The sequence below is a fragment of the Trichosurus vulpecula genome, chromosome 3 (assembly GCF_011100635.1).
Source record: "Trichosurus vulpecula isolate mTriVul1 chromosome 3, mTriVul1.pri, whole genome shotgun sequence".
Taxonomy (NCBI): Eukaryota; Metazoa; Chordata; class Mammalia; order Diprotodontia; family Phalangeridae; genus Trichosurus; species Trichosurus vulpecula.
This window is the reverse complement of record NC_050575.1, coordinates 275,462,730-275,476,772: the sequence shown is the minus strand read 5'-3', so window position 1 is coordinate 275,476,772 and position 14,043 is coordinate 275,462,730. Positions and strand designations below refer to the sequence as shown.

Here is a 14,043-nt window from a genome sequence, read left to right as displayed (position 1 = left end):
CATTGCTAAGTATGCTTCAGGAATCCATAATCTCTACGAGTGAAGATCACAACCTACCAATGTGAGCTGTCCAAAAAGAGAATGGAATGCTTCAAGTGCTCTACATTGGAGGTCTATCAAGCACAGACTGGATGATCATTCCTTGGGAATGCTATACTGGAGATTTTCTTCCACGTGGGTTGACTTTCATGTATGGCCACTATGTTCCCTTCAAATTCTCAAATTCTTAACTGTGATTCCATGTGCCAAGAAACCTTGGCATTTTATGATCCTATGTTATCTGAAACAATTCTTATCTCTATCTTTCCATATACTTCCCTAGAAGAACCACCACCTGGTGTGTTAAAGGTCATTATGGATCTCAATCACTCAAATATCAGACAAGAATGCCCTTATATTCATTTGTAATGTACCAGGCTGTTTGAATCTAGTAGTGTTAACCAAAACTCAAACGACGCTAAAAACTAGTAACTTTTAAAACTAACTAGAGTAAGTAGATTGCTGGAATAGTCTAAACTGGGGTTCTTAGCTTGTAGTCTGTTAATTTGTTTTTTAAAATATCTTGAAAGCTGTATTTCAATGATTGGTTTCCTTTGTAATCCTGTATTTTATGAATTTAAAAACCTCCCACTTTATAATATATTTCAAATGGAGAAATGGTCCAAGTATAAGCAGTCACACCATAAAAGAGTTGGGCAGAATGGGAAGATCTGGCTTTCGTAATTCTCAAAATTTCCAAGAGGAAAAATTCTTAACCAGAGTAGGCATAAAAACAATCACACGAGACAAAGTTTTAAAATCTAAATTTTATGAAATCGAAAGATTTTTGTGCAAATAAATTAATGCACTCAGAATACAAAGAAAAGATAGAGGGGAAAGTCCTTACATTAAGTATCTCTGATAAAAGTCTGATGCCCAAAAGCTATACAGAATCGACACATATACACAAGATTAACAGCCATGCTCAGACTATTGTCTCAGGACACAAACAACTTTAAAAAGAAGAAATATAAGCCATTAATAACCACCTAAAATGTTCAAAATTGTTAATGAGAAATGAAATTTTAAACAATCATGAGATAAAATCTTATACCCATCATGTTGCAAATTTGCTTAAAAAAATTGGGAAAACTCATTGTAGGTGCTATGAGAAGACAGATGAACAAGCTAATTAACTGCTGGTGGAGCTATAAATTGGTTTAACAGCCATAGAAAATAATTTGAAATTATACAAGGTATATATTGTTCAAGTACTATTACTCAGAGATTTCACTACTGAGATTGTATCTTAGGTAAGTGATCGGCAATCAAAAAGAAAAACTCATTCACACAAAAAGATTTATAGCAGTGTTATTTCTGATTTTAAAAGGCTGGAAACGTAAGCCCAACAATTAAGGGAAAGTTTCAGCAAATAAGGAATAAGCAAATACTATGCTGTAATGAATGACAGGTACAAGAATTTAGAGAAAGAAGGGAAGACATATGAAATGATGTAGAGCGTAAAAAAAAAAATAGCAAAGCCAAATGAACAGCATACACAATAGTAACAACATGAACAGCATACACAATAGTAACAACAAAGCCAAAATGGAGAAGCAGTAGTGCTCTTCATAACATACTTGTGGGGTAGGTAGTACATTATATTCATTTTACAAATGAATTAAGGAAGGTTAATTGACTTGTCAAAGTAACAAAGCCTAAGTGTCAGGGACTGGACTTGAATCTAGGTCTGACTCTAAATGGAGTGCTCTTGGAACTATAACATCATTTCTTAATAGTGATTTTTAACAAGCTAGACAGGACTAGATGGCCTTGAGGTTCCTTCCACATCTAAGTCTGTGATTCCATGGCATCAATGACTACATCTAGTCTTTGGAAAAAATAAAACTCAAGAAGAAATTAATGTCATGGGCATTCTTTCTATTTCTAACCTTAACAAACTGACATAGTCCTTCAGTTGTCCAATTAAGACGACTTCCCTAATGAAACATACAGGTAGCGTAGGAAGCCCCACATTCAACTTCTGGTAGGCAGCAAGATATAGACAAGAATAATAACAGCTAGCATTTATATAGCTCTTTTAAGTTTTGCAAAGTGCTTTACAAATATTATCTCATTTTATCCTCATAACTTTGGGAGGTAGGTGCTAATATTATCCCCATTTACATATAGGAAAACAGGCAGACAGAGGTTAAGTGACTTGCCCACACACAGGTAGTACCATGCATGAGGCAGATTTGAACTAGGGTTGCCCTCATTCTTGGTCTAGCACTCTATGCACCATCTAGCAGCCTCTACAAATAATGGCCTGGACACAGTCTATTACGAGTCCGATAAACCTGTGTCCCTTTCCAGTTATAAATATTTCTGGCAATTTCTCTGGTCACTGTAACTCTTTGGATTAAAACCAATTATACAATACCTCACTTCTCAGATAACTTCAAATAGCCAAGAATAGAAAAACAAGCAAAAATTGCCTCTGCCTAGCTCATGCAGGCATTAGTAAATCTCAAGCACTAAAAGTTTATATATCATAAAAGCCCATGGCTCTTCACTAAAAACTTACTTCCTCTATTTTACACAACCATTATCTGGTTTCCTGGCCTACAAGAGACTGGAAGAAAGGAGCTGCTATAAACAGCACTGACAGCAGCAAGAGAATGCTGATTCATATCAAAGGAAGAAAGAGTAAAACTATGAGGAGTCATCATGAGAACACAAAAGGCATTAGCAGATTTTGACCATTTCATATGTCAAACTGCTTTACATACCTAAATAGTCTCTGAAGGCATCGCTGTATTAGAACACATTACAATAACTGACAAAAGAAGCAGTAAGGCATCCCGGATAGGGAAACCATGGAGATCCTTACGATATTATACATTGGGCAGGTGATAAAGTCTCACTGCTCTAAGTTGCAAAAAAGATAGTAACCTGCATTGTTAAAGGGGCTTTCCTCACCTGGGAGCGCCTTCCACAAATGAAATCATAGGTTTAGTCCTTATCCCTACTCACAGTGGTGAGTCATCGATAAGGGTTATTGTGTGTGTGTATCCTGTTTAAAGATACAGGGAAGTATGAAACACTTTAGAAAGATTTCTAGAAAAAAATGTTAAAATTTTAAAATGTTTTGCTGCTACAGAGTATAATCTTTAGTTTCCAGACAATGCTGGATAATTGAGACATTAGTGTATATTAATTTTCTTCCAATATGCAGGTATCCTACATGGAAAGCCCACTTCCTTTTGGGGTCAGACATAACTCTCTGATAGTATCCATCATATCACTACTCCCATGTAATTCTTCCTTAGGAATACTCACACCTCTCATGCACTTTCCATTTCCCTTTGGGTGATCCACAATGTTAATTCTGTGGGGTTCATTATTTGGAGCCATAGAATATGACCAGAAGAAAAATGGTGCTTGCAATCATTAAAAGCACGGTGACTTTCCAAAGGCAATCTAGCACTATCTCCACTGACCCAATTTAGGCCCACCTCCCAGCCTATCTAAGACAGAGGTACAGAGAAGACCCACACCCAGAGTTGTCTATACAAGTGCAAATCAAAGTCTATACAAAAGAAATTCAAAATCCATTTTTGGGTAGTTACACTACCTAGGCCTAACTCAGGAGTGCCCAAAGGCGTTAGCTATTAGCTTGACACAATTGGCAAGTCATTCACAAAAAGTTTCATCTGGACCACCTCATCATTATTCCACTTCCTTTTGGACTCCTGTACCAAATGCGGTCTATCAGTATGTTTTATGCCTCACTTGACATTAATAATAATGAAACAGTTCCAGTCTGCCATTACATCTTTCAAGAAATCTTGAGAACTGATGGCAAGCCTGGGTGTTCCACACAATGTCGAGATCTAAAGGAAGTTCCACCAGCACGCTGAATGGATCCTTGCTAAGAGAGTTTATGGGAAGTCATGGGCAAAATGAGAACATACAAGATTGGTTGTAACCTGAAAGGAGTACCAAATCAATGAGTTCATAGATCAAAGTACTTAAGTATGCAGGTGGCACAAATTACTTTTTAAAGGAACACCTCACAACACACTCACATTCATGTTAACCCCCAAACTGAACATTCTGTTTACAATGCCAAGGATGAGTGGGTAGAAATGGAGATGTTGCTCTGACACTAAATGGAATCCCTCTCATTGCTGACAGCAATCCCAAGCCTGGCTTAATAGTTCCCCTATCTCCTGCTGGTACCACTTCCTCTCTTTGGATAGTGTTGCCTCAAATCCCTAGTTCCCTTCTAATGGTAAAATATATATGCCATTTCCTCTGATCCTATTATAAAATATAAACATATATAATATCCAATAATACATATAAATATAAAATATAAATAAAATCCCATTCTCCTATTCCCTCCAAACAAAACATCTCTTCTCCTTAGAAGTTTTAAATATTTAGTACAAAGTGCTAAAGGAAAACTAAGAAGCAATTGCCCATCTCACCCCCAAATTGTGCTGTCAATGCACCTAGGAGTTCAATAACTTCATCTCCTGACTTCTAGGTGAAAGTCCCTTCCTACCTACCCTCTGAAGCTATTCCCTGTGGTCTAGCCTGCAAAAAAGGGGAAGATGGGGGGAGTGGATTTGGGGAAAGACACTCATTTCCTCCACCGCTCTCTATCAAGTCTGCATGACCTTCAAATATGTTGGGGGCTGATACTCTATTGCAATAGGCCAGTAATTGCTTGGTCAAGTCTGTAAGCCATATGGAGCTGGCTCTGCCCTAGTAGTGAAACTGCCTCTTTCATCAACTGCCCTGGACTGGTATGAAACCCTATATCCCAAGGTCAAGGTGGCTTTGCTGAACCCAGTACATTCATGATGCTCACAGCATAGGCTTTCCTTCCTATGACATACTCTTAGTGGCAAGGGAAGAGTGAAGAGAGAATAGGTGATGGAGCCATATGCCTAAATGTATTTTTAATAATTTGAAAAGCATGTCTATAAGATCCAATGCCAAAGAGAGGGGTTTAATGTAAAACTCCCTGAAACAAGGAAATAGATCCAGTGGCTGAGAGAATGGATGTACGGCTGGTATTCAATGACCTTTGGGTGAATCTACTGGTTCCACCAATGAAAGAAGAGATACATGGTGAGTTACAGGCATAAGCTCCCTCTATATAGTTCTAGCAACAGTGTAACAAAGCACTAATTACAATTACACTAAACTATTTAAATCTCTTAAGTCAATGGAATGAATAGTAAGTCAAAACTATGCGTTACTGTGTCATTTCTTGAGAAGCAGTAGTGTACAGTAGAAAGAGCAGTGGAACAAAACCGACAGACCTAGATAGTAGTCTGGGCTCAACTATTATGTCTAGCTATGATTTAGGCAAGTCACAAATCTTGGCCTCACTTTCCTTAGCTGTGGCAATCAACAAGGAATCTACTATGTGCTAAGCACTAGGCTAAGAACTGGGGATACAAAAAAAGCAAAACAGTCCCTATCCTCAAAAGAAATTACATTTTAAGGAAGGAGACCAAATACAAATATATGTATGTTCAAGATATGTACAAATCAAATAGAGGGTAACTTTGAAAGGTAACAGACTAGCAGCTGGGGGAACCAAGAATGGTGTCCTACAGAAGGCGGAGCATAAACTGAATCTTGTAGGAAACTAAGGATTGCAAAAACTAGAGGTGAGAAGGAAGAGCAGTTCAGCTCCATTGGGAATGACCAATGAAAAGGTAAAGACAGGGGATAGTGTCACATGTAAAAAACACTAAGTAGGACAGCAGGGTTGGATTGTAGAGAGTATTAGTGGGAAGTAATGTCTAAGTGGACTAGAAAGACAAAAAGGGGCCAGGTTGTGAAGACAAACAAGGAAATTCGTATTTGATACTGCAAAAAAAAAGGAATTTGATAAAATTTAGAGGTTTGAGGGAATAAGGGATCAATATATGTGTCTTGTGCTTTGACCACTTTGGTGGATGAGAATGGGACAAGGAGATCAAAAAGAAATCTACCACAATAGTCCATGAGAGCTGATGAGGGCAGTGACTGTGAATGGAGAGAAAGGGATTTATATACACATGTGCATGCAAACATGTGCACACAATGTGGTAAAGAAACATACAGCAAGATTTGGCAACTGGATAAATGGGGTGACGGACAATGAGAATGACACTGAGGTCTTGAACCTGGGTGACCGGAAAGATGGCAGTGCCTTCAACAATAATACCAAAGTTCAGAAGCAGGGGGAAGATAAAGAATTCTATTTTGGACATTCTGAATTTGACATGCTTCTGTGACATTTAGTTCAAAACACCTAACAGGCAGGTGGTAACGCAGAACTGAGTGAGAGTACACCTGCACATATAGATCTGGCAGTTATCTGCTTAGAGGATATTGAACCAAGGAAGAAGATGAGGTCACCAAGTAGAGAAATGAAATGCAATAAGCTTCAGAAATCTGTAAATTCCCTTCCACTTCAGATTCTTATTTTTTTAATTCCTTCAGAAAAAATAAAATTCATGAGTAGAGAACCACTAGTTTAAGGGTTTTAAGAACCTAGTAATATGAACATCAGTTTCTCCATTCTCCAAGGAGAATAATGGGAAGGAAAAGATTTAGAACTGGCCCTCACTTACCTGCTAAAGATTCCTTGTCAAAAAGCAAATTATTTTAACTTTCTTCATTCAGAAGTCATGTGTTATAAATTTAACACAATTCATTAAATAACTATTTTATGCAAAGCAAGAGGCAGCTGAGGTGGATTCAGGGACAGCCCAATACAGAATACCTGGGTTCAAGAATGGTTTCTAACCCGTGCTAAATTTGTGACCTTGGACAAGTCACAATCTCTCATCGCTGATCAGTAGCACTGAAGGCAGTTCTCCAAATATACGAAAACATTTGTTCAGTCGTTTCAGTCATTTCCAACTCTTCATGACCCCATTTGGGATTTTCTTGACAAGATACTGAAGTGGACTGCTATTTCCTTCTCCAGCTCATTTTACATATAAGGAAATGGAGGCAAACGCAGATAAGTGAGTTGCCTAAGATCACTCAGCTGGTTAGTGTATGAAGTCACATTTGAACTCAGGTCTTCCTGACTCCAGGCCTGGTGCTCTATCCACTGTACCACCTAGCTGCCCCATGAAATCACAAGTCCAGATAAAAAGAGAGGGGGAGGGTGTTTGAGTGGCAAGACACTGCTAAGCACACCCTACTATCAAGGAGCTTAAGAGACATACAATATATGGATACAAGTAAGTCACTATAAAGTTATTTCAAGAGAAAGAGAAAATGTTAATTACCTGAGAAGTAAGAGTGACAGAAAATTTCCTGGAGGAAGAAAGTGATACCTAAGCAATGCTTTTAAGGAAGCTAGTGATTCTAAGAGGCAGAGTTAAGAAGGAAGATATGAGGGACCACTTGGCAGACCTAGAAGATAGAATGTCAAGTACAAGGAAGAGCAAGGTAGGTAGAAGCCAGACTATGGAGGACTTTAAATGCTAGGCTGAAGATTTCGTATGTTATCCTAGAGCCATTGAAGACTGCAGAACGTAAGAGGGTTAACATAGTCCGATCTTTGTTTTTAAAATATCAATGAGGCAGATGTGTGGAAGGATTGGAGAGAAGAGAAATCTGAAGTAGAAAGACCAATCAGGAGATTACTAGGGGTGGTGAGGATTGTGTGAGTGAAGAGGTGACAGAACAGAATTGGTTAAAACTTGGCAGAGTGGATATTAGGAAGAGAGAAGTCAAGGATGATCCCAAATTGTTAACCAAGTGACAGAAAGGATGATAGTACTATAAAAAGAAACAGGGAAGTTTGGAGGGGGATTGGGTTGAGGGAAACACAGTGAATTCTTGTAAACATGTCACCTTGCTCATTTAAATATACAGTATTTCTCAACAACTTTAAAAACTAATTCAAGATTGTTTTTTCACTTTGAAGGAACTCAGTACACCTCTATCAAAAAGCATCTAAAGTCACTTCATTTTACAACTAGGGATGTGGTGAAAACTGAAGTTTAACAAGAAGCTAAAAGTCAAATTTGTAAAGCTAGTACCAGCACACACACTTTAAGAAACAATGCTATCGACCAGAGTTAAACTATGCCTAAGTGGCATTACTGTATTTAACCTTGCAATTTCCTGGTCTTATTTTTGTTTATTTGGTTTAGGGCCACAGCTTCTTTAACAGCATTATCTACCCTTCTGTAAACAGGATAATATAATACATGCTAGCGTTGATTTATAAACACTTAAATGAAGGCTCTCACAGAGGTGAGATCCAGTAAGAGAATGAATGATACTGATGAGAACCAATGATCACAGCAACAATCTCTAAGATATTTTAATAGTTTCTTCTACTTCTCTACTTGGGAGACCCGACAAGTAGTTCTGCCAAAAGAAAAAAAAACCCAACACTAAACACATTCAGGGCAAATGCTTCTCATAAAAAGCTACTTTTAAGTTGAACATGTCTAAGTATGTAAATTCATTATTCATTGAATTCATCATGCATAATCTAAAAAGGCACATTCTTAGTATGTATTATTTATCAGCAATATAAATATTTACTTTTATAGATTTTGTGAGAGGAGGACGGCACAATGCACTTAGAGTAGCACAGTTCAACCCAAGTCACTTAACCTCTTCAGGTTTCTCTTTCCTCATTGGTAAGATAAAGATAATAATACTTACACTCTCTGCCTCACAGGATCGTTATATGGAAAGACAAGTGTGAGTTACTGTTACAGTCTAATCTCTTAAACTAAGATTTAAAACAAAGAAATGGTTCAAGTTAAACTACCTAAGTGACCCTGTATTTTTTCTCCACCCTCAGTGTCTTTACAAAATAGCCTAGTGAAACCTGGCACAGCTAGGTTGGGGAGAGGGCAGCGCCTGGAGTCAGGAAGACTTCTGAGTTCAAATCTGGCCTCAGACACTTACTAGCCGTGTGACTTTGGACAAGTCACTTAACCTTGTCTGCCTCGGTTTCCTCAACTGTAAAATGAGCTGAAGAAGGAAATGGCAAAGTACTCCAGTATCTTTACCAAGAAAACCTCAAATGGGACCACGAGGACTGAAATTACTGAACAACAAAAGTGAAACCTGCCAAGACCGTCCATCAGCAATACCAAAGAGTAGAATCCTCAACTGGCTAGGAAGCTAGATTAGGTGACCTCTATGGTCCCTTCTAAATCTAACTAAGATTTTATGATTCTATGATATATTCTGTGATGTCTCCTAGAGCTTTCAAACTTTTTTTTTTTGCAAGGGCTGAGCCGACTGGGAAAGAAGAATCACTCATTGCCATCTCTTTTCAGAAAGTTTCCTATCACAGACCTTCTATTTGACAAAGTATGACTCCATTCTCCCATGATCATAAAACAAAAAACTGTTAGCTGGCTGCTAGAGTACAGCCAACTCTTGAACCTCCTTTAACAGAGAAAGTAATGCCGACAGTGGGAGCAACTACATAGAAATTATGGCCGGGAGCAAAGCAACACTAGTCTGTAGCATCACATTAATGCCTTTTTCAGGTTGGATCTCCTTTCACATCACATATATCTGAAGACATGATAAATATCTATTGCAAAATTTATAAATAAATGGGTACAGGGCCAGTTAACTCAGGTGGTTACAGCAGTTTTCATAGACTTGGATGTAGATTGTATCCCCAAACAGAACAATTAGACAGAGACTTTGTGCCTAACTAACCTTGCCAGTTGCCCTGCACATAGCACTGAAGACTATGCAAAACAAATCCATCTCTATGTGCATATTCATAAACATCATTAGAAACTGAAATACTGAGGCAACTTTTTTATCAAGATGTTTTTAAAAATTGTATTGAAAGAGATGAATTTTAAAGCATTGCATCTTAACCTCAAAAATTCAGCAAGTGATACTTTGAAGCAGTTTATTATTAAAAACTGTAACTGATATTTATGTAGTTTTAAAGTTTTCTAAGTTTTATCTACATTATTTGCTCTAATCCTCACAACAAGCTAGGTACTAGATAAATTATTACTCCCATTTTACAGATGAGAAAAATGAAGTTTGCCTATGGCAGATTTGCCTCTGGACAAATAGCTACTATGTATCAGAGGCAAATTCTTTTGACTCCAAGTTCAATTCTTTCCATTACACCATCTTGCAGCTCCCCTTTCCAACTAGAGATGCTTTCATAAGATCTGAGGAGTACCTGGCAGTGATTTTAAAGGACATATTTAGGTCCACCAGGTCAAAATTAACAGTTCAAGTTTTATTTTAAAACCTAAAGGTTTGAAATCAAAATCTCTTAGTAGAACTGAACACATCCAATGAAACTGGTATAGCCACAATTTATAAAAGGCAGAGGAAAGGCATCAAATTCTGCCTGAGGCTTTTTACCCTACAACCAGACACTTTTAAGTTTGTACCTTCACTTCAAAAATCTGGAACAATCAAGGTATAGAAGCAAATTAAGAAATATTGCCACTGATTACGACTAATGTTCTTTCCTGCCCTAAAACTGTATGAATTTGAGATAGGAGTAATGATTAAACATAAAATGTTAAGTTCAATTTACCATGTATATTGTACAAGCTAGTGCATACTAGAGAATAGCATGATTTAGTCTGCTGAACTACACAGCAAAATTCTTAATTGCAGATGTCTGAAATCACTGTTAGCTAAGGAGCAGCCTGGAAAATTTATTAATTCACTCTGTATAAGTCAGAGCATCCCAAATAAATGTACTCTTTGCCCTCAACATATTCAATGAGTTTGCAACATATTCAATGAGTTTGAACATAATGGACAAAGTGAGAAATTATTTTTATGTCAGCAATAGCAAATATCACTAATAAAGCATTCAAAGAATCTCATAAAAGCAAGTTTGATAACTTTTACAAAATGAAGCTTAGCAGCCATCTTAGCCATGTGGGCAAACCACTTGTAAGCCTGATGCAAATGGTCTTAACAAAATTAACATTTAAAAAAGATGAATCTTAAACACACTTCCACATAGCCATATAGAAATTAAAAAAAAACAAACAGAACTTTTACACATTATACTTGAAATTTCAGCAGAAATCCATTTGAAGACTTTAGAACAAAACTAAGTGAGTACTCCTGAGTCTCTTTATAGGCATTTTGAGGTAATTTTATATGCACTATCTCCTTGACATTATTGGGGCAGATTTAAAATGCATTTTTCACTATGACTACCTCAAATTTCCTTTTACCTTTCCTTCTCAGACAAAACATCTCACTCCTACCTTTCATTTATGCTAATCTTTATAGACTGAGTTATACAAAGTATAAAACACACATTACCTTTCCAGAAGGGTATGGAAATACTTTAGTAAAATTTTATGAACAGTTTAAGAGGCAAGAAGCTTGATCCTATTTATGAGAACAAATATAGCTTTCCATCCCACTTCAAAGCACCTTAAATCTAGTGGTCAGAGTCTTTACCTATAAAAGAGCCCAAAGTCTAGCCTTTGCTATAAAAATACTATGGTGCTACAAAGGCATAGGTGCTAATATGTATATCATTTCTGAGGTTCTAATGCTAATAATATTAAGGGAGAATATCACAAAACTGAATGGTTTACTTTAATATTTAACTACTGTATGCTGAATAAAGTGACTGATTAACTGGGTTTTTTTTTTGTACAGTTAATCAAAGTATCAGTGTCAAAGACTACCTTTGAAAGTCAACATGCATGGAAATGTGGGTTGGTTTATTTTTTTTTTTTACTCAACTAAGCATTATGTATTCTGACACATTAATCTCAACACCTATATTGGGAGGCGTTATATGAGGAGAAAACATTTCTACCAAAGTCTGGTAAGCCTTAGCCTGCAAATCATTGACCAAAAATGGTAATGATGTGGTGTAGCCTAAAGCAGAACAGAGAAACGTTTTACCTAATCTTCTAGTTCCGTATTCTGTTTTTTCCCCCAAAACTAGCCTGATAATTTAGCAGAAAAAGATACCAATTTAGGAAGAACAGTTTTCATCCCTAAAATTCTTAGATCTGTGAATGTTTTTAAACTCAGTGTTATTAGGGCTTCTCCCTCTGCTTTTATTAGGAAATAAGCACCAGGCTAGCACCTGACATGGCAAATTTTCACCTAGCAAAAACTGTCTATTACCAAATAAAAAATTCTAACCATACAAGCATGAATCAGGCAGGGAGGGGTTAAAACAGACACTGCCAAGCTTGACTAGCACTACAAGACTGCTGCTGGAAGCTGATTTACAGATATGACAAACAAAGAGGTAGCAAAGCTAGTGTTCTTAATCATGCTGCTTAGTGATCATTTCCCTTCCCTTTCTACAAGGTTATTCCCTTCCCCGCAAAAAAAAACAAAACCCAAATATTAAATAAATGATCTTCCAGTCACTGTTTCTCGAAGAACCTGTACAAAAAAAAATGGAATGGCGTTGCGACAGCAATGCAAGACTAAAAGGTGCTACAGCCAGTCTTTTTTCAAGCCACACATCCCTGTGGTTGTGTATGTGTACACACACATATACACACACACAAAGACATACATATGCTTGAGAAAATTATTTTTTACTGAACTAAGCAATGTGCATTGATACAATGATCCCAACATCTATCTTGGGAGGTTTTAAGTGAAGGGAGAAGAGATTTTACTTAAGGAATTAATTAAAGAGCCTAACATTTCTTGGGACTGACACACGGACACGGACACACATACACACACACACACACACACACACACACACACACACACACGGCGCCAGGGTACGTGTAAAGCACAGGGAGGAGGAAACCCTCAGCAGCACTTTCACAACAGCCTGAAGCAATGCAGCAGCCAGAGAGCCCCACCTTAGTGCAAAGGACACGCACCACGGCTGGGGGATGGGAAGGGATGGGAAGGGAGGGGAAGCGGGGGGGGGGGGGGGGGGAGGGGGAGGACTGGCGCCCCTCAATTCGCCGGACACTCACACCCCGTGGATGTGGAAGTGCAGGAGGGATCCGGGGATGGTGGGGGGCGGGGGTCGACAGGCAGTGGAGGAACAGAGAACAAAGCTGCCGCTCGGCACCTCGGGGCCACATTGCAGAGGCTGGGGATGACGCGGAAGAGGAAGCGAGCTGGCCGCGGACGGGTGCTAGAGGCGAGGGGAAGAGCTGCCTTCAAAAAGGGGGGGATGAGGGGCTTCAAGCCTCTAGGAAAGGTCCCCTCCCCCACCATCGAAATAGAATCCCCCACCTCCGGGGGCCCCAGCGCGCCAGGTGCCGGGAAGGAGGGGAAGGGAGCGCGGCCGGGAGAGGCTCGGGCTGCCCCGGCTCCCCCAGCCCCGCCGGAGCCCCAGATGCCTGGGCCGCTTCTGCCTCCCACCCACTCACCATCTTTCCAAAGCGGACGCTGAAGCGCGGTGTGGTCCCTGGGCCGGTGGGGGCGGGGAGGAGGGAGAGCCGAGAGTCTAGGCGCTGCTACGGTCTAGAGTGCGGAGGAGCGTCGTCCTCCCGGGAGCCCGAGGAAGGGAACAGCAAGAGCCGGCAGGAGGGAGCGAACGGCGCGCGAGGCTGTCCGGGAGAGTGAGCAAGGGAGGGAAAGAGGAAGGGAGCGGCCGAGCGCGAGCCGGGCGGAAACGCTGCACACGTCACGCTCCTAGCCCTGCTTCGCGGGCTGCTCGCCGTCGTTAAGGAAGGAGCCAGCCAGACAACGGCCCGCCCCTGCCCTCCCCTCCCCTCCCGCCACGCCCTCCGGAAGCCCGCTTCGGCCAGACTCGGAGAAGGGGCGGGGCCACCTCTCCCTCACCTAGGGGGAGCCTAGCGCCGAGGGTATCTACCGGCACCTGCGCGTCAGTCACGGAGGGCGGAGGGGAAGGAGAAGGAACTGGGAGGGTTGTCTCAGGCGCCCGAGCGAGGTGAAGGAGGGCGGGGGGGAGGGGCGAGGGAGGAGTCACGTGACCGCTGGGGCTAGCGGCGAGGACCTTTTCCTTACATGGAATTAACTACCTGGCCCAGGTGTGCGCAGGCGGAGAGGGGTGGGGCGAGAGAAGCCTCGAGAGACCAGAGTGACTAA

General features: G+C 40.0%; 1 protein-coding gene across 1 annotated transcript in view; it reads right to left on the bottom strand.

The window, feature by feature from the left end:
* The window catches only part of DSTN (destrin, actin depolymerizing factor), a 32,343-nt gene extending 18,621 nt beyond the window's left edge, over positions 1-13,722 (bottom strand). The window contains exon 1 of the mRNA XM_036750259.1: positions 13,362-13,722. Within this exon, the coding sequence (XP_036606154.1) occupies positions 13,362-13,364 (3 nt within the window). The 5' untranslated portion in view covers positions 13,365-13,722. The remainder of the gene's footprint in view (positions 1-13,361) is intronic.
* Positions 13,723-14,043: the final 321 nt, after the last annotated feature.